The 20,558-nt window shown below is 45.0% G+C and overlaps 1 protein-coding gene across 12 annotated transcripts in view; it reads left to right on the plus strand.

The window, feature by feature from the left end:
- CRTC3 (CREB regulated transcription coactivator 3) overlaps window positions 1-20,558 on the plus strand; it is a 103,802-nt gene that overhangs the window by 75,893 nt on the left and 7,351 nt on the right. For all 12 annotated transcript variants that reach the window (XR_009542270.1, XR_009542269.1, XR_009542267.1 and 9 more), the window contains exons 7-14: window positions 3,032-3,067; window positions 6,002-6,087; window positions 7,992-8,041; window positions 13,468-13,685; window positions 14,151-14,449; window positions 18,383-18,583; window positions 18,671-18,751; window positions 20,185-20,287. Coding sequence is in view for 4 of the 12 variants with exons in the window: in XM_060158109.1 (XP_060014092.1) it covers window positions 3,032-3,067; window positions 6,002-6,087; window positions 7,992-8,041; window positions 13,468-13,685; window positions 14,151-14,449; window positions 18,383-18,583; window positions 18,671-18,751; window positions 20,185-20,287 (1,074 nt within the window). In the remaining 8 variants the exon portion in view is untranslated. The remainder of the gene's footprint in view (window positions 1-3,031; window positions 3,068-6,001; window positions 6,088-7,991; window positions 8,042-13,467; window positions 13,686-14,150; window positions 14,450-18,382; window positions 18,584-18,670; window positions 18,752-20,184; window positions 20,288-20,558) is intronic.

Here is a 20,558-nt window from a genome sequence, read left to right on the forward strand (position 1 = left end):
GGAGTAGGGAGAGGGAACATGGTCTCCGTTACACTGTGTCAGCCCTCAGTGGCTCTGAGACTTCGAGGTTTCTTGGAACACAGATGCAGCCTTGGTCATGGCTGTTCCATCCCCTGTGGAACTGATATGAGTTTCCTCTGTTTCTAGATATCCAGTCACAACTCGTTCCTTTTTATTTTTATCCCTTTCTTTATAGTTGTATCATATGATATTTTTTATCCAGTAGTAAAAATCCAGCCGTGGATATTTTGGTTATACGTTAGCTTGATGCTGACATATCAGTTATTGCCACCACCATCCTTCTAGTTACCTAAACTCTAAACCAGGAGTTAGTTGTCTTTAAATTACTCTCATTCCCATACCCCTCACACCCATTCAGTAGCCCGGCCGTGTTCCTTCTCCCTGCAGGGTATCTCAGGTCTGCCGCCTCTTTTCTGTCCTCACTGGCAATAAATACCCTACTTCTTTCCTTCTTGCCTGGACTATTACAGTGGTTTTTCCACTTGGTCTCCCTGCCTTTAGGCTTTCTCCTTTCAATCCATCTCACACTGCTGCAAGAACAGTCTCTCTAAAGCTTAGCTATAATCATGTCACTTCTCTAACCAAAACCTTCTATTCCCTGCATCAAGCCAGATTACTCACAGACACCTTCAGTCCAGCCTCATCTCCCCTTCCTCCCATCCTGAGCTCCAGCAAGACTACACCATTCTCTGCCCCTGCTGTACCCTCCCCCTCTTCCTTCTCCTCCTGTCTTTACACTGGGGCATCCCCTTCATCCTCATTCCTGAGTGTCTAAACTCCTCCAGGTGAAGCAAGTTGGACATTCTGAAGGCACACAGGCCGGAGTTCTGCTTCAGACTTCCTAGCGTGTGATCTTGGGGGTGATAATAGCCCCTGCCTCATGGGGTTGCTGTGGGGATGACCTGAGATCATCCATGTAAGTGCCTGGCACGTAATAAGAGAGCAGTCACAGTGGCTCTTGTTATTATCATCCCCGTCATTGTCCTTCAGTGGCTAACTCAGGTGCCACCTCCTCCACGAGGCTTTCTTTCTGTCCCAGTCTGAGAGGATATTATGTGGGGTGTCTGCTCCCCACTCAGGCAGTTCCACAAGGTAGCCATCAGTTGAGTCTGTTCCAGGGACAGGTCAGACTTACTACTTAAATGGAAAACTGGCCTTATTTATTAAACCCAGAGTGACTGGTGCCTTAATGATAAAGAGATGCTTCAACATACTATACCAGATTGCTGTGTCAAACTTCGTTTTTTATCTGTAATAGAATTGTCACTTTTTAAGTGATCTCAGTGGTTAAGTTCCCAATATGAGGGTCCCAGGAAAACCAAACCAGGAATCAGAAGCTTCTCCCCCTCCTTCTGATGTGCTGATCGTAGAGCCACACCTTCCGTCTCTCCGCACCTGTCTCCTAGTGTTCTGTTCACACTGCCTGTCTTTAGTAGGCGTGTTAGATCATGACTAAGCTACAGCCTAGTCCAAGTCTCTCTAAGAGACCATCTGCAGTAAAGTCCTCTGAGCTGATTGTTTAAAATGTAGATTCCCGGGCCCATTCTCACAGCTTCTGAACCAAAATCTGTGCAGTTTGGGCCCACGAACTTGCATTTTAGCAAACTTACCCAAATAGTCTTTATGTGCACTAAACAGAGTTTTAAATCACTAACTTGGATTCTGTTCTGTGGGCCTGAGAGAAATGCTGTCTTTATGAGTGTTCTTAATTTTTAATTTTAGTGCTTCTGGGGATTCTCAGGATTTTCCAGCCCCAGGGTGCCGCTAAAATTTTATATCTTCTGCCTGTGTTATAGAATTTGCTTCCGTGTTCTATCTTCTCACCTACACTGTATCGTCTGGCCACACCTAGCAGTCAGTGCAGGAACTTAATTATGTTCAGTGTATGGTTATTAGACATTTGGCTTAAGTTTTATAGACTAATCAGGTTAACTTATAGGTTAAGCTTATTCAGAAACATATTTAAACCTGAAGTAAGTTATATTTAAAGGCTTAAAACTTAAAAATTTGTCCTGATCTTAACTGAAAACTCATATGGTATATTTGATTGCTCCACAGAGAATGCTAACGTATTACATTCTTGGCACGATTCTTTGGTTTTAGCTTAGAGCAATAGGATATACTCTACTTGTCATCTGCAATATATTTTATGGATCAGAATTCCTTACAAGTCAGATTTTTAAAACTTTGTGAATAGCTATCATATATACGATTTAAATTGACTGAGACTCCAGATAAGTTTCTTTTAAAAAAATATTTATTTATTTAATTTTTGGCTGCATTGGGGTGTCTTAGTTGTGGCATGTGGGATCTTCGTTGTGGCACGTGGGCTTCAGAGCACATGGGCCCTGTAGTTTGCAGCACACAGTCTCTAGTTCTGGCTCCCGTGCACAGTAGCTGCGGCGCTCGGGCTTAGATGCCCCACGGCATGTGGGACCTTAGTTCCCCGACCAGGGATCAAACCTGCGTCCCCTACATTGGAAGGTGGATTCTTAACCACTGGACCACCAGGGAAGTCCCAAGTTTCTTTTTAAAATGACTGTTTGTAAGAAATATAAATAACAGTACACAGCATGGAACTTCCAGTTTGTTTCTCTAGACACGCATGGTGAGTGTGAAACAGTGATGTAGACTTTTTTAGTTACCTCCCCTTCCCCCCACAATAAAGCATTTGGAAGAGAGTTTCAATCTATATACTTCTTTTCTTTGTGATTTGGTTAGAGGTTCTCAGACTTTGTAAATTGTTCTTCTTTCAGGACAGAGGCAGTAAAAAATTTTAAGATGGAGATAATTTTAAATAAAAGTAGATAGGCACCAACTTGAGACTTAAATTAGCCATATCTATTTTAATTTTATTATAAATGCTAATGTACACTGATTTGACCATCAGTGTACCGAAATTGCCTTGGAATTTTCGAAATTCTATTTTGAATCAGAAAGACTTACTAATTCATGAATAAATAAAGGTGAAAGCACCACATAAAAGTGTTTTTTTTTTCTTTCCCACTAGGTTTCTGTGATGGTGAGAACGACGTACACGGGGAAGGTATGAACTGATTTCACCTACCTGTGCTGAGTGAGATACTGACTTTAGTATTCATAACCTTCTTTCAACATCTGAACTAGTTAATACTCATGTTTTCAGGACTTCCCAAAATGCTGACAACTGCTGATGGGTTTAATTTTCTGAGATGCTCTATAAAATTAAGGCTAGCCATGATCAAGGCCACGAAAAAGGAAATGTGTGGTTAGATTACAAGGCTCCTCATCATCTGAGTCCCACAGTCCCACAGTCACAAGGTTGTGCAGGGAAGCAAAAGTTGTAATCACGTGAAAATATTAATAAATTGGTCACTTAAGCCATTAGTTGTTCCAATATCCTTCCTTCCTCAGCTGTCTTTCTCTGCCTGTTTAGAAAGTTTTGTGAGTCAGTAATTGACAGATATAAATAATGTGAGGAAAATGCAAACTGATTGCAGAATGAAATTGCAAATCTTGCAGAAGATAATGAGTTTCATAAAGCTGATTAAAGTAACGTTGGGGAAAAAAAAAAAAAAAAAGTAACGTTGGAGGGCTTCCCTGGTGCCGCAGTAGTTGGGAATCCACCTGCCAATGCAGGGGACACGGGTTCAAGCCCTGGTCCGGGAAGATCCCACATGCCGTGGAGCAACTAAGCCTGTGCACCACAACTACTGAGCCTGCACTCTAGAGCCCGCAAGCCACAACTACTGAGCCCACGTGCCACAACTACTGAAGCCTGCGTGCCTAGAGCCTGTGCTGCGCGATGAGAGAGGCCACTGCAATGAGAAGCCCATGCATCGCAACAAAGAGTAGCCCCTGCTCGCCGCAGCTAGAGAAAGCCCACGTGCAGCAACGAAGACCCAATGCAGCCAAAAATAAATAAATAAAATAAATTTTTTTAAAAAAAGGTAATGTTGGAGATCTACTAAATGACTCTCGAAGCCATTGACAAATGAGGGTCTGACACAGTTCATTTATTCATTCAGTACCAGGCACTGTTTTCTTTTCCCTAAAATTTTATAATCTGGAATTTAGTTTTCATAATCTAGAAGTGAACAACTAAATTAGGTTTATGTATCGCAGCGGTCAGGACTCGTGGGGAATATGATAAATGAGGAGCATCTTGCGCCAGAGGCACAATTCTCTTTCATCATCTTATATACTCGTTTCTGGGCAAGCCATTTTAGGCCATGAGTCAAACCATGAAAAGTTGAAACAGCAATAAATATCTAATCCACTAGGACAGAGATAAAGAAATGGCTTCAAGGTTGTTTGCATTCCCCCAATGACTTCTCTGAAGAATTCCCAACCAATCTTGGATATGAAGAGACTAAAAACAGTGAACTACTCTAAGGAAACAATCCCCTTTGCGGTGCTGGAATACACTCCAGCCATACTCCTGTGACCAAACTCTTACAAGAAGTAGCCTTGAGTCATGAAGCTACCTCACTCAGCCCTTGAAACTTTTCCTATCATCTAGCAGTACATTACAGAAACATTTTTTAATTCTTGAGTCATTGTATGGCTTTATAAAGGCTCTCAAACCTATTATTCCTATCCTCCAGTTTGTTGAGAGAGGGCTGTAGGGCCAGTGTTTACCAGGTACTATTTTAAGCACTGCCCACCAGTGCACAAAATAAAGGCCCTGCCATCATGGAACTTACATTTCTGAAGCAGTTTACGTTGACAGTTAGACAAGTTAACAAGGAAGCCAAGAAAAGGAAGAAAACAAGAAGGTTGACAAAATAAGCTTTTCCAAAGAGAGTGGTTTGACGATCAGAATTAAGACACACCTGGGATCATTGATAAAGCCTGGAATATTTGAGCAGAAATGACTGCTGTTGTGATGGTGCTGAGTAGGTCACCTGTAAAGAGCATTGCCTCATTCTCAGAATCTACTCTGAAATTTCAGTCTGTTTGAAGTGGCTTCTCTCTGGGGTCTGTCATCCTGTGTGGGGCTAAGACAGGACAGTCATGACAGTCACCCTGGAGCTTACATGGTCACCAGAACCTAACAGCACTCGTAGTTCTGAGCGTCACCCGTCTCTCTAATGAATCCCCTTCCTAACATCAGATCCCTTAATTCCTGAGGGTTGGCCCTTTGTCTTCTTGTCTCTCTCTGAGAACAAGAAGTTTTCCCTTTTTTATGGCTCAGCACTCCTGTTTTACCTGGCAGAAAGCCCTGGATTGGTCCCTTGGTACAAAGCCAGGCTGTTTTACAGGCTTTAAGAGCCAGGAGAGGGCCCTTCAGCTGCCCAGCCTTAGTCCTCTGGGTTCTCAATTCCTCTTTATCCCCCACTCCCAGCTTATGACCAGGTAGCTTTACTGCCACCATGTCTTCCATGTAATATTCCTCTTCTCTCTTTGTTATCTTCCTCATTTCCTCTCTCCTGGATTTTTGTGGATCTCTCCTCATCCCTTTTCTTCCATCCTCTCCTTGCCAAGTTTGAGGGCCCTTCCTGATCTGGCCTCGACCTTCCTACCCTTCTCCTTTACTTTCCCTACACTCCAGTTGAAAAGAGCAGCTCTGCTCAGTAGTCGTCCACCACTTCCTCTCTCTCTAGGCCTTTGTTCTTATTCCTCCCTCTCTGGGGATGTTCATTTCCTGTGTCCCTAAAGGGCTCGCCTCAGTGCCGAGCCCCAGAGGCCAGCGTGGGCTCTTCCTGGTCTACCCTTGAGCAGCACTGAGCCTTCGCTCTTGTCGGCCTCCCCCGGCTTCTCCTTCCGGACATGGGTATTCACATTTTGTCCTTTCCCCTGACTAGAGTATAAAGTCCTCAAGGGCTGAATCCATGTCTTACTCACCTATGCCACACCCATGGTAACGCTCAAAACACCTTCCCTAGTAGACAGGCAATAAATATGTGTTAAATCAATCATTTTTACAAAGATAATTGGTTCGGCCAAAGGTGGGATGGCTTCCTTCTAACACAGTGAATGTGCTTCTTCTCCCTTTTAGTTGTGTCTTTCCCCAGCCCACTGAAGGAAGAGAATCTGCTAAACATTCCCAAGCCACTGCCAAAACAGCTGTGGGAGACCAAGGAGGTGGGTGGACAGCTATGTTTGTTGTCACTGAATATTTGTACTTCAGAGGTCATCGTCAAATTCTGCTGAGGAGAAAACAAGAGGAATTGGGAAAAAAGGCAGAGCGGATGTCTGGGGACAGAGACAGGAAGAATGTACTAGGGAATGATGGTTCAAATAAAAATTATCATTGTTGATGAATTAGTACAGCGATCTCTTGCCTTCCTAATTTTCTGAATTTACTCATTCAGAAAAACCTGTTGGTCCTTCACATCTCATTTGTATTACAAGAAGCACTGAAACCTGGTTACAAGTCACAGGCAGATTTTTCTGTTTTGTAGCCAACACTGCCTTCCAGTCACCAGCTTCTGTCCAGAATTGCTGGTTTACCAGATACTACTTTCTTTAATCAAGGCCATTTGACCCGAGTCCTCCAGAAGTCAGAAAGGAAGTGCTCTGTTAAATGGTTTCTAAGAGCCTTCTAGTACTTGTCCCTGTCTCCACCATGGCTCTCTCTGTAAACTCACCTGCTGTGGAAGAGAGGGAGGTCCCAGCAGTACCTGAGTTGGCCTTTCTTCCCATAGAGAAGCTGTTGCCTTTGAAAGAAAACAGTGTGTCTGCCCTGGCCCTGAGATGTGCTGTTGCAGTTGCTTGTATGGTCTCGTGCTTGACCATCGCCACCTGTTCAGGCTTCCTTTAGTCAGTTCCAGTTTCTTCTGCCAAGTCTACCAAAGTCATCATTAGCATTAGGGTGGGCTTGAATGGTCTTTTGTAAAAGCAAGATGTTTTGATGTTTAGTCTTTTGGGGAATAAAAGAGATTTAAAATTCACATACTTAAACATAGGAGAAGCAGCCCACTGTCTTTGGCTATGGAGGCCCAGGTGGTTTTGGAGGCTTTTATCAGAGGACAACTGTATCTTCCCCACAAAGGGGGCAGTGGCATCCACTCTTCCCCAAATACCAGGGAAGATGTGCTCTCTCTGGGAAGAGGTGTTCGTCTCCTCTTTTAGTTCTTTTTTTGCCACACCACACGGCTTGCAGGATCTTAATTCCCTGACCAGGGGTTGAACCCAGGACCATGGTAGTGAAAGCGCCGAGTCCTGACCACTGGACCGCCAGGGAATTCCCCTCATCTCTCTTAGTTCTTATGGATTTGCAGTTCTCCATAAATCATTTCTGGGTGAAGAGTTGAGTCAATAGGTTCATTCATTTTATATATATATATATGTATAGCACCTGTTGCCAGGCATCCTGGGTGCAGGGATACAGCAATAAACAAAATGAAAATCGCCCCCATCCTGGAATTTAGATTCTAGTTGAAATATTTTTTTTCTTCTGACATTAATTTCCTCTTTTTTCATCCTGTTTTATTTTTCTCTTTTCTTCTTTTCCTCTCAGGCCAACTGGAAAATGAATGTTTATTTAAAAGCTCTGTATGAAAAACATTGGCCTTTTATAAGAAAATAATATTCATCTAGAAGATAAATTAAGAAAGCATCAAATTAAGAAAATTTGTTAATATTATGCCTCCGTTATGCCTGGAAAAGTCTAGTCAAAGCTTAAATGGCGGGCTTCCCTGGTGGCGCAGTGGTTGAGGGTCTGCCTGCCGATGCAGGGGACGCGGGTTCATGCCCCGGTCTGGGAAGAGCCCACATGCCGCGGAGCGGCTGGGCCCGTGAGCCATGGCCGCTGAGCCTGCGCATCCGGATCCTGTGCTCCGCAACGGGAGAGGCCACAACAGTGAGAGGCCCGCGTACCGGAAAAAAAAAAAAAAGCTTAAATGTCTGCCTTGTGGGGATGCTGTTTATATGTGCTGACTCTCATTGGCACTGACTAGAGTCCCAGGATACCTGCAAAGATGCTTTTTAAAAACTTGAATTTGGCTTGACAGTGAGTAAGCCCAGCTTTCTGTGTCTCTCCCCAGATCCAGTCCCTGTCAGGGCGCCCTCGATCCTGTGATGTCAGAGGTGGCAGGTAAGTAATGTTCTTTCAGTTCTTGGCTCGGAGGGCATCCTGAAGGTTTTCCCAAAAGGAAAGTCTTACTGCTTCATCAGAGAACTCTTGAGAAATTTCACTTGTTATACATGTTGAAAACTGAATTTTCACAAAACAACAGCTCCCTTTTGGTACTCATATATCATTTAAAGTAATTATATTACATAATTGCAATAACAAATAAAACCGCCATAAATACATTAGAGAATAACACAGCTGACTCTCAGTAAACACACAACTCCACGGGTAGAAGCAGAAGCATGCCCGCATTGAGAGGGGCCCACCAGCCTCGCACCTTTGGCAGCTGTGGGCCCCTGGCAACTTGCTGACACAGAAGTTAACTAAGGGAGTTTGTACAAATGTACTGAATGCCACAGAACCATACACTTAAAAGGGATAAATTTTATGTATGTATGTTTTACCACAATTTTTTAAATTAATGGAAGATGCATAAATAGGAAAATTTGCAATATAAAAAGAATTTCTATGGAACAGTTAATTAACGTATTTAGGAGTATACAACTTTACTCCCTGAAAGATTTGAGACAGTTTTCAAAAATATGTGTAGTACTAAAAGATTAAGATGTTCTTGAGGAAATTGGGACCAAGGAAGAACACGGAGACGACAGTTAAGGAAGCCCACACGTTGACAGACACTGTGAAGACGCAAAGACAGAGCCCATCAGTGCCATCACTTGAGTGACACAGACGCTGGGCGATTCTCACGCGGGTCTTGGCAGAGAGGACCGAGCCCTTGGGACACACAGGCGGTGTCCGGAGAGCACCAGGGCAGCCACCTGGGGCTGTTGACCACAGCATCCCTCAGGGCTGCCCCGCGGGCTTGGAACCAAAACCCGCTCAGAAGCGGCAGCTCTTTCCGGGGCCAAGATCATGTGGCTTGAAATCAGGACCCTTGCCTGATCTAGCTGAGTACAAGCACGCATTTCAGAGGGTCTGCAGAGGAACTAAATCTACATCAGGCCATCCTATTTATCATTCTCCCCAGTAAAGCCTTTTCTGGGTATCTAACTGCAGTGAGTTCAGGGCACTCCATACTTAGTAGCTGGAGTGCAGGCATTCTTTTTGGCTAGTTAAATATAAACGCATGTAATTAACAGCCCGCTGAGCCGAGATGATCGGAAATTCAAAAAGCCAGCCAGGACACGTGACTGGAGAGAAGACCAGCACCCCTAGAGGTGTAGGATGTCCCCACAGATAGGGCTGAGATTCTTCTCAAGGGCTCATTTTGGCTCAATCCTCAGACAAAGGAGTGATGGAGGCCCCGAAGGCCTACATTTCAGAAGGGGGCTACGGTACTTTAAACCCCTTGTCCCCACCCCCGAGAATCTTGAAGGAGCTGTTTCTTAGATAAGGAAAGTTGCTTTCTTGTTCTTATGTTAGAGATAGAATTCTATTCAGTGATTCCTATTCATTCAGGTATTGATTGACCCCCTAATTCTAGGCACTGGGATACAGCAGTGAACAAAACAGATCAAGTCTCTGCTTTCAAGAAGCTAATGCTCTAGTGGAGTGAAATAGGCAAAAACAATTAAGCAAATAAATATATGTCATGCGTTGGTAAATGCAGTGAAGAAAAAGCACAGTAAGGAGAGAGGCAATGAAGGGTGTCTGGGATAAGATGATATGTCACCAGAACCTGGATGAAGAGGAGGGAAGGGCAGAGGGGACAGCAAGACCCTGAGTGCAAAGACCCTGAGGCGGGAGCATGCCTGCAGAGTATGGAGGCTGGTGTAGCCTGACTCAGAGTAAGGTCAGAATCATCAGAGGGTTTTGAACGAGGGAGAACATAATCTGCCTTATATCAGATCCAAGAGATGACTCCGGCAGGTCGCAACTATATTTGGAAAGTTACAACTTGTATTCCTCTCAATTGGAGAGAAATTGCTTTGAACGTCACTGACGACCTGGGTCGTGTTTGTCACAGTTACCTTCTCCATCCTTGCTCTGTGCCGCCAGACGCTGTTCAGCCTTCCCGCCCGCCTCCTTCTGCCTTCATTCCGACCTAAGCACCCATGGAGCTCTCTTCTCTCAATCAGAGAGCCCATCTGCCCTCATAGCAAGCAGCTCTGGGTTCTCAAGTTTATTTCCTAGTCCTTGGCCTTAACACTGCAACCAGCCATCCGAGAGACAAAGTATCACATTCAGTTTTTCTACAACCAAAATCATCCTTCTTCCTCATCCATCAAATCGGACACCTTTCCTGCTTCCCCATTTCTTTTCAAGCCTCCACAGTTATCCCAGTCCTACTTTACTAAGAAAAGAGAGACCATCAGGAATGAATGCTCAGCTTCCCTCCCGCCCCTACTTCCCCCCTCGCCATCCATTTTTATTTCTAGTCTTAGGGACACAGGTGTCCCTCTGTTCAAGACTGTTAGCCTCACCCATGTCCCTGACCCTTCCTGAGGCCTCTCTCTCCTGCTTATCCTTCCCTCTTCTATGTTTTCAGCCTTTCCCTCTCTACAAGCTTTTCTCTCTGCGTTTAAATATACTTAAGGATTCTGCACTAAAAAGTCCTTCCGTGACCCTGCATTCCCTTTTAGTTACTTCCTTCTCATTTCCAGAATTCTCAGCCACACTTTCTGAAAGAGTATTTACTCTTGAGGCCCCCCTCACTGCTTGTCTATTCCTCAACCCACTGTGGCCGGGCTTCCACCCCCACTGTTCCAATGGAGCTGTCCTCAGGAGACATCCCATGACAGGTCCTCCCGTATTACAGAAACTCAGTGTCTAAAGCAGAATTCGTTGTCTGACCCCACCACCTACCCTTATCCCCAGTCTACTGGTGTGCCTCCGTGTTCCCTGTCCTGGTAGGGGTGGTTCCACCGGTCCCCATGGCAGAAAATCAGGAGTCATTCTTGAGTACTTGCTTAAATATCTCCAGAAGCCCTCGCTGTCTCTCCACCTCCATGCCCTCATTATGTCTAGTCTGATTTTCAGCAGCAGCATAACTCACCTCTCTGCCTCCAGGCTCTGCTTCTCACACCCTGTCCTCCCTCCCCCAAGTCTGTCCTAAGAATGATGATGTCTTTTCCCTGCTCTCAACCTTCCACTGGCTTCTTGTCATCAACGCATCAGTGTAAGCCTCATGTGCTTTCTGCCTCCTCCTCCAGGCCCATCTCCCATCATATCCACCCCTCCTAAACTTGACCTTCCTGCAGCAGCTAAGTTCCTAGGGCACACAATATAGTCACGTGCCTCTCTGCTTTGCCTGTGCTGGGAACTCTACCTGAAATGATTTCCCTGTTTAGAGTGTCTGAATTCTCGAGCCTTCCAACTCAGTTCAGACGTCCTCCAGGAAGCCCCCTCCAGCCTGCTGGTCATTCCCTCCATACCTTATACCATCAGGTTCTGTCACTGTACAGTAAGTCCCCTACACACGAACCTTCAAGTTGCAAACTCTCAAAGATGTGAACGTGCGTTCACATGTCCAGTCACGTAAGTTAGTTCACGTATCTGGTGTACATGGTCACGTGCGTGCATCCTCTACAAGTGGTTGCGCTTTTGTGCTCTTTACAGTACTGTTTAGAGTACAGTCCTACAGTGTCTTTACTTCAAGCCCAGCATGTCCGGAAGCAAGCGTAAAAGCAGTGGTATATAGCCAGTCGTGGTAGTTGGGTATCTAGGCTAACTTTGTTGGACTTACAAACAAATTGGACTTATGAACGCGCTCTCAGGATGGAACTCGTTCGTACGTAGGGGACTTACTGCACTACTGAATGGTATTATGTTGCAAGTTGTTTTCTTTATGGCTCTTTCTCTCTGCTCTGTCCGAGTCTCTTGAGGCCCTAATGCCAGTGGCTGGCACCCGGGAGGCGCTCTGCTGGTGTATGCTGTATTGAGTCCGGTGTCCTCAATCGAATTCATAATCTCTCCCTGCCGCCCCATTCCTGGCTAACGGCACTTCCTCCAACCATTCTCCTCCTCTTCAGCCTCTTTGTTCTCTTCCTAGATCATACCTGAACCACACAGGCGCTTCTGACTGGTTCCCCGCCCCTCTCTTTCTGCCCCCTTAAGCCATCCTCCACGCTGCAACCACAGTGGCGTTTCTAAAATGTGATTCTGATGCTCCAGCTTAATCCTGGGCTCCCTGTCTCCTGCCTTCCCTGACCCAGACTCTTCAGAGCATCATGTCATCATGCCCTTGTTTTCTCCCTTACCTGCCTCCCCCACCTCATCTCCTGTCCCCTGTTCCCCACTCTGCCCCGACACCTTGGCCGTGCTGCGCTGCTTGCAGTTCCATGTGCACAGGGTCATGTGCTTGGTCAAGGCTTCCCTTCCCCACCCATCCTCACAACCCCAACTCCTGCTTCTGCGTTCCCAGCGTCACTTGTATCAGACCTGGCCCAGCGAGCTTCCTGCCGTACTGCAATCGCTTGCCTTACCGGTCTGTCTCTGGCCTGCCCGTGAGCTCTAAGAGCAGTGCCCCCTCAGCCTGGGCCACGCAGCCCCTCCCTGGGCCCACACTTCAGAGGTCTCTGCTCCCGTGGAGTAAGGAGTCCAAGGAGCCACAGGGGATGCGGAACTTGGCCAGAGCTGGCCCCTAGGCTGGGATATCCATAAGCGTGCCCTGTGGTGCAGAACAGGGCTGGGGGGAGAGATGGTGGCAGGGACTGAGGGTCGGGGCTGCGTCTCTGCACGTTCTAGTGTGGAGCTCCAAGGAGTCGGAGAATTCTGAACTTGAATCTGGCCTTCCAGGCTATTACAAAGGTACAATTTGTCAAGACAGAAACATAGAACATAATTCATTTAAAGATTTATTGATTTGATTTATAACTTTAAAAAATTTAAACTAGACGGTGTACTAGGCCTCCGTTTGTACTCTTGCTCCAGGCCTGCACACACCCTGCTCATTCATCATCCCACCTCCAGCAGTTAGCCCAGTGCCTGGGCACAGAGTGACCACCCAACAGATTCTGACAAAGGAATGGTCACATCTCTTTCTCACTTTAAAGTTTATGAAAACTGTAATTGAAAAAATATATCTTGGAAGGCATCTGGTTGATACAGAGATACTTTTTTTGGTAGGAAAGATAATTTAGCAATGTAGCAAAAGGAACTGAATAAATAGAAAGAAGTGCCTCACATTTTATATAGTGCTTTATAATTTTCAGAGTACTTTTGCATCAATAATCTACTCTTATCTCGGAAAATATTCCTGTAACGTGGGCATCCTTAGTCCAACATACCAGGTAAGCAAATCGCACTTCAGAGAGGTTAAGCCAAGGATGCAAGTTTTCGGGACAAGGAAGAGGCAGAGTCTACACAAGGACTTAGATCTTTGGCTCCAACTGTTTTTATTGAACAAGGAAAAGTATCATACATGTCCTATTCCCCAGAGCAGCGGAATGCATTTTAGAAAGTAACACTTATCTTTCTTTTTTCAGCGCTTTTCCACACAGTGGTCAAAACATGGGCCTCTCACCCTTTCTGGGAACCCTGAACACTGGGGGGTCGTTGCCAGATCTAACCAACCTCCACTACTCAGTGCCCCTGCCTGCCTCCCTGGACACCAGTGACCACCTCTTTGGTAGTATGAGTGTGGGGAACAGTGTGGGCAACCTTCCCGCTGCCATGACTCACCTGGGCATAAGAAGCTCTTCTGGTAAGTATTCCCCACTCCATAAGGACCTTGTCTGTGTCCCCTGGTGGCTTAACCATAGGTGGTACCTGGCCAGGTGGTACACTGGACAGAGGCTTCCAGGGGCCCTGCGCGGAACTGGTTGTCCAGCCCTGGGGTCTATTCCTTGGGTGGGAACAGAGTACACTGAACATTCACCTCTGCTGCCCCCACCCCGCTTACCTAGTCCTGCTCTCCCAGTGTGATTTACACAGTCTCCTTCCTGAGAAAAAGCCATTCTCATCTTGATGGCATCGTCCCTCTCAGTCTGAGTGTACCTTTTCTTTGCCGTTGGTACCATTTTCAGTAGGAGAGTTGCCCAGAGCTCCTTCTCATACAGAATCATCATCAAATACAAATAGTAGGAAGTCGAGTTTTCTCTAATCTTTGGAAAACAGAAGATTTGGTCTGAAATTATGACAAGTAACTTGTGAATGTGTTGTCTTCTAGGTCTGCAGAGTTCTCGAAGCAACCCCTCCATCCAGGCCACGCTCAATAAGACAGCGCTTTCCTCTTCCCTAAACAGCCGCCCACAGGCATCTGCTCCCAACGCCTCTGCGCTTCACTCTTCGCTCCGTCTCTTCTCCCTTAGCAACCCGTCTCTTTCCACCACAAACCTGAGTGGCCCCTCTCGGCGTAGGCAGCCTCCCGTCAGCCCTCTCACGCTTTCTCCTGGCCCCGAAGCGCATCAGAGTTTCAGCCGACAGCTCTCTTCAACCAGCCCACTGAAGCCGTATCCTGCCTCGCAGGTAAAAGCAAACGAACAGTGAAACAGACTGAAGCAGTTAGGAATTGGATTAGGTCCTCACACCGAGCGCTGTCTGTTGAGGTCTGAAATGCGGTCAGTTCTCACTTCTGTGCGAAATCAAATGATTCAGAACACACTAATGATTTTCCAACAGCAGATTTGTTGTGTTGATTGCTCTTAAGCAAACGCTGAACAGTTTGCAGTACTCTGGTGAAGTTGGAGCTGGAGGGAAGGGTCGGGTGTAGAGGGCGCAATCCAGGCATGTCTGAAATAGCTAAGGGAAGCCAGGTTGGGATTTTAAATTTGGTATGGAAAATCAATAATTGACTCTATGAGCACTTTGAGCCACAGAGGAAAGCCACGGAAGACATTTAAATACCTTCCTGAAGCTGTGATATTGGATTAGACCTCTTCCCTAATTACAGCAACAGATTTCATCAACAATACTTCTATTGTTGATGAAATGCTAGGTACAATAGGATCATGTCTCTGTAAAAGGACCCAAATAAATCAGTTTAGAAAGAGGCACATTTTGAAGTCACAAGCCTGTTACAGAAATTTAGGGTGGGAAGGTCATATTTTGACTTGTTGACTTTGTTTCTATTCTAAGTTCTTAGGGTGGCTCTTACTACCATCATGAATGAATATGTTTTTAACCTGTTGGTCACTCTCTAGATACATTATAACATCACTTACCACTTCACTATAAATGAGTAATGATTTAGCAAGAAAGAGTTGACAGAGCACAGCAGAAGGAGTTAGCAGGTCCAGTTATTAGTCACTCTTTACCAATTAGTAGCTACGGGATTTTTATTATATGAGTAATCCCTTTCGGGAGAGGGTAAGAGGGTATTTCATAATTGTTTTTTTAGTGCTTATTTTCATGTTATTGGATTGCCTTTAGTTCTATTTTGCACGATTATTTTATAGGATATAAAAATATTACTCCTTCTTTCTAGTTACATTTTAAGGAGAGATAAAAAGCATCCTTTTAAAGATATTTTTGTTTGCTTAATATTTTAAAATATTTTTTTTAAAATCAGTGTTATTCGTGCACATAATTTAAAAAGTCAAATACTTCTAAAGGGCTTGTTGTGAAATTACAGTTGTCTTCCCCTCCCTCCCCGACTAGCCATATTTCTCACTGCCTGGAGATGGCTACTTTTGACCATTTTAGCTTACTCTCTTTGGTATATCAGCATTATTTCATGCTTATTTTGTTCTAGATTTTTAGTGTTAGGTACTATCTAATGACATCCTACCATGGAAGATTAGGGGTTAGTTCTCTTTCAACTCCCCCAATCCCCTCACTCCCCACTCCCCACACGTATTTCCTACTCACCCTCCTCATCTTCACAATGTGGTTTATTATAGTTTTGTTTAGAGCAATACTCAGTGTTTAGTGTTTTCATGGTTATAATAATGCAATCAGAGTTGAACCATAGTTTACTGTGAAATAACAAAATGAACATCTTTTTCTCCTGGGAGTTAATAAATGTCTTACTTTTTTCTCTGTATGTATTACTTATTCAATCCCAAACTCTCAGGGTTGGGTAGATCTCCTCTCAATACAGTTAAAAATGAATCCTCTAGTAGCTTTACAAGAAAGAGTACATGTGACCTGGTGTGACTTCACCATGTCTTCATTCTGCCCACCATTTAACTAATAATTGGCTAAGCATAGAATTCAAATTTTAAATAATTTTCTCTTGAAATTTTGAAGGTATTAATCCATTGCCTTTTAGTTTCTAGAGCTGCTATTGAGAATTCCAATGACATTCTGATTCTTTTCTTTTTTTTTTTTTCCATTCTGATTCTTAATACTTTGAATTAAATCTCCTTTTTTTTCCCCTCGAGAGGCTTGTGGGATCTTCTTTTTGTCCCTAGTGTTCTGAAACTTGAAGATAATGTGGCTTGATATGAGTCTGGCTCTTTGGTGAGTTTCTTCAATCTGGAAACTCATTGCCTTCATTTCTGGGAAATTTTCCTTAATTATTTCTTCAACGATTTCTTCTCTTCAGTTTTCTCTGTTTTCTCTTGAATGTATGAATGTTGGATGTCCTGTACTTTTCCTCTAACGTCTTATTTTTCTCTCCTCTTTTCTCTCTCTGTCTTTTTTCTCTTCTTTCTGAAAGAGTTTCTCACCATTATTTTCCATGCTTATGTTGAGGTTTTCATGTCTGCTCTCATACTTTTAAATTGCCAAGAATTTTTTTGTTCTTCTTCTCTGAATGTTCCTTTTTTATAGCGTCATACTTATTCCATGGACGCCATATCATCTTTGATCTCTTTGAGGTTTTTAGTGGTAATTTTTATTCCGGTTTCTTTTATTTTTATTTTTTGTAATACGAATTTTCCAAATTGCATAGAAGTAGAGAACATAATATAATGAATCCTCTATACCCATCATCTAGCCTCAACAATCATCAGCATTTTTATAATCTTGTTTTATCCGTATCCCTACTTTTTTTTATGTGTATATATGTTTTGGCTGTGCCGCACGGCACGTGGAGTCTAAGTTCCCCAACCAGGGATCGAGCCCACGCCCCTTGCATTGGAAGTGTGGAGTCTTAACCACTGGACCACCAGGGAAGTCCTCCATATCCCTACTTTAAAAAAATGTATATGGAGGTACATATTACAAATAGTTTAATATGTATTTCTAACAGATAAGGATTTTTTAATAGCTCTAAATATTATAATGATAATGTTGTTTTTCATGACTCCTTCTTCCTACATAGACTTCTCCAAGTTTCTTTTCTCAGTTTGTCTGCTTGGGTCTCTGACTTTCATTCACATGCTTTCCTCATGGTCTGGTGATCCTTGGCACCCTGCTCGTGTTTATGAACAGGACAGACACACACAAAAACTGATTGGAAGCTCTGTGTAGGTGGGTGGGCTTGTTGAGTATGGCCTTCATGGTAGAGTGATTTAGCTCAGCCATTTCCTTAGGGAACCTCTGGTGTCATAAGTTGGGTTTTCTCCCAGCCTGGTCAGATCCCCAAAGGATGCTATCCCGATCTTGCTCCTGGCATGTGCCTGGATCCCAGCACTCTGAGAGCTGAGTTGGGAAAGAGAGGTGGAGGACTCAAGATGCGATAGTGGGCTTTCTCATAAGCCCTGTGTTTTCAGGAGTGCCTCGCCTTCTAGGGTCTGGTGCACCCCAGCCAGAGACCCTGAGCTGTACTCTCTCCAGAGCACAGCCCTCAGTCTCCCGCCGTGCAAGGGTCCCGGAACCTAACTGCTGCCCACGAGCTCCTCCAGGTTTAGCTCCATCTTCACCCGCTGCTGCCTGCTGCCCCGGTTCCAGACCCCTTTAGGGATTCTGTGATGTAAACCAGAGTGTCTCTTGATTTTCCCCACTGCCAGCTTAGCATTTGGCTTTCTCAGCTCTGCTCAGCCTGCTACTACTTGTCCATCTGCTTTCCATTTTCCAAATTTTGTTACCATTTTCTTCTTTCTCATTATCTTTGTCCTCGTGTTGTTACTTATCCTTTCATGTTGTTTATGTTTTAGTGTTGTTTATTAATGTTTATGGTTGTTTAATGTTGTTTTAGGGGTTTTAGGAGAGTTTTGGGAGACAGCAGAGCTAAATGCTTTTTTCAGTCTTCCATTTTTAACCAGAACTTTTGGCTGTGAAAAAACAAACATGATTTTCACTGAGAAAAGTGAGATGAAACTGGTTAACTTGGCTGGGTTTTGTTTTGTTTGTTTTTTAAGACAATAGAAATTGTCGTTGAATGGAAAATGTTTTGTGGGGAAGTGAGATTTGAGATATACTTTGAAGGATACAGAACTGGGCTTCTCAGAGCATAGTATAGACTATCAGGGTGAGGAAAATCTCAGGGTTTTTCCTCACTTTGACATTTCCTAATCATAAAGGACTTACTGCTAGAAACTCAGAAGCTAAGTAGTTGGTGGCTTTGTTTTTCAGATGGTGTCCTCAGATCGAAGCCCGCTCTCCTTCCTGCCCACAGAAGCTCAAGCCCAAGTGTCACCCCCGCCTCCTTACCCCACGCCCCAGGACCTCCCCCAGCCTCTGCTGCAGCAGCCCCACGCCCAGGAGCCCGCTGCTCAGCAGCCCCAGGCAGCCCCATCGCTGCCCCAGTCAGACTTCCAGCTCCTCGCGGCCCAGGTGAGTCCCACCGGGAACACCAGGAGGAGGGAACGCTTAGGTCGCCCCAAGTTCCAAGCTAAATGATCCCCTCCTTCTTTCCTGAAGGGCTCATCTTGGACCAACTTCTTCCCAGATGTGAGCTTTGACCAGCCGTCCATGAGGCCAGGCCCAGCCTTTCCTCAGCAGGTGAGTGGTCGCCAGGGCCTGCCTCTTCCTCGGAGCAGGAACTGCCACAGTCAGGCCTCTTCCGTGCGTGGAACCCACACCAAACAGACTTGGTACTGCACTTCTCTGACCTCAGGTGTGCTCAGCGGCTAGGAGAGCCTGGCACCGCCCCGAGCCCTAGAGGCTGGTGCTGGCTGCCTTAGTTAATTGTCAGGCCTCAGCAGAGGACCTGTTTGAACAAGTGGTAGAAGACTTGTGATGACACTCTAGCCATAGAATTGTAGAGTCATTGATGCTGGAAGGAACCGTAGCAATTCACAGATCTATCTATCATGTTGAGGAGACTCAGACCCAGGGAGGGGCTTTGCCTCGGCCTGAGTTGCTGTGCCCTGCACAGTGTGTGGCCTCCTGGGAGCTCGTCCTGGCTGGGGCAGGGGTCAATCCTGAAGGTACTTTCATTCAGGCTTTTTCTTTTGCTTTTTAGTTTCTCCCTAACACAGACCATTTTTTAATATCCCTAGATTTTATAATATTCAATAATTATGGTTTGGGCTCCAGGATATATTATGGAGAGAAGGAAGAGCACTTTCCAGAACTTAATAATAATAACAGTAAAATAAATAAAGACAGATGTTTCCTGAATAGGCCATGGGGAAGCCTCGTGGTAAGAACCAATAGTCCCTGCCTCCCCAATTTCTAAAGAAGCCATTTGAGTCTAGGTGAGTCAATGTGTTTCTGAAAAAACGATGGAAACTCCTACTTTTGAAAGATTTTTTTAAATGGTTTAAAAATTAATTTCAGGAACGGCACCTAAAGTAGGCCCCAGAAACTGGGAACTTCATGGTGATCTGTACATATTGAAGTTTCCCTGGTACTCAAAAGTTATATAGTTAATAAATTTTCATTAACAAAAAAATAAAAAAAATAAAGTAGGCGCCAGTTCTAACCCATCCTCATAGAGGCTTTCTCACAGAGAGGGGCTTGCCTGTGGTTCCTCCCTCTGAGTGAGAGAAGGAGAAGGTTCTGCTTTCTCATTTTTCTAGAAACCAGAGAGAAAAAGAGCCCGTCACTTCCTTGGTTATAGACAGGGCCTTTGAAGGGCTCCACAGGTGGTAGTTTCCAGAGGCCTTTGTGTGCTGAGCAGGGGAGGTGGCTGAGACCAGAGGGCCCGCAGAAACCATGGCCAGTGGTGTCTCCTGGGATGGGATAGAGGGCCAGGCAGTGTGCAAACAGGGACAAGTGTGGCCCTCAGGGACCCCTCCTCTACCGCAGCATCCCCCTGCCTGAGCAGAATGTTCTGTGTAGGCTGTCACAGCGGCCAGGCACTCTGGGATCCTAGAGAGAAGGGACTGTAAGAGAGCGCTCACGTCTGGTTTTGCTCCGGGAGCACACTGCACTGTTCTGTCCTTGGAAACAGAGACCGTCCCTTACAACGTGACCTTTGTTGCTTCCAGGTGCCCCTGGTGCAACAGTGTCCCCGAGAACCACAGGACTCCTTTCATTTGAGACCAAACCTGTATTCCAACTGCGGGAATTTCCCAAACACCATCCTGACAGGTGAGTGCTGCTTCTTTTATTTCACTGTGTTTCTACAGATACCACTGTAAGATAGTTTAGACAACATAACATTATATGAAGCAGAAAATGAAACTTTACCTTTCTGAGATGCAGGTGTCCAGCCCCAGAGACTGTGAGGCAGTAGGGAAGGGGCCTGGTGACCCAAGTCTTTTCCGAACTACGTAACTTCCTGTGATTGACAACTGTTCCAAGGGAGAAAACCTGCAAAACTGGGAGTTGTGGGACTGACTGAAAAGAACATAGATTCCAG

Source organism: Lagenorhynchus albirostris, chromosome 1 (assembly GCF_949774975.1).
Source record: "Lagenorhynchus albirostris chromosome 1, mLagAlb1.1, whole genome shotgun sequence".
Taxonomy (NCBI): Eukaryota; Metazoa; Chordata; class Mammalia; order Artiodactyla; family Delphinidae; genus Lagenorhynchus; species Lagenorhynchus albirostris.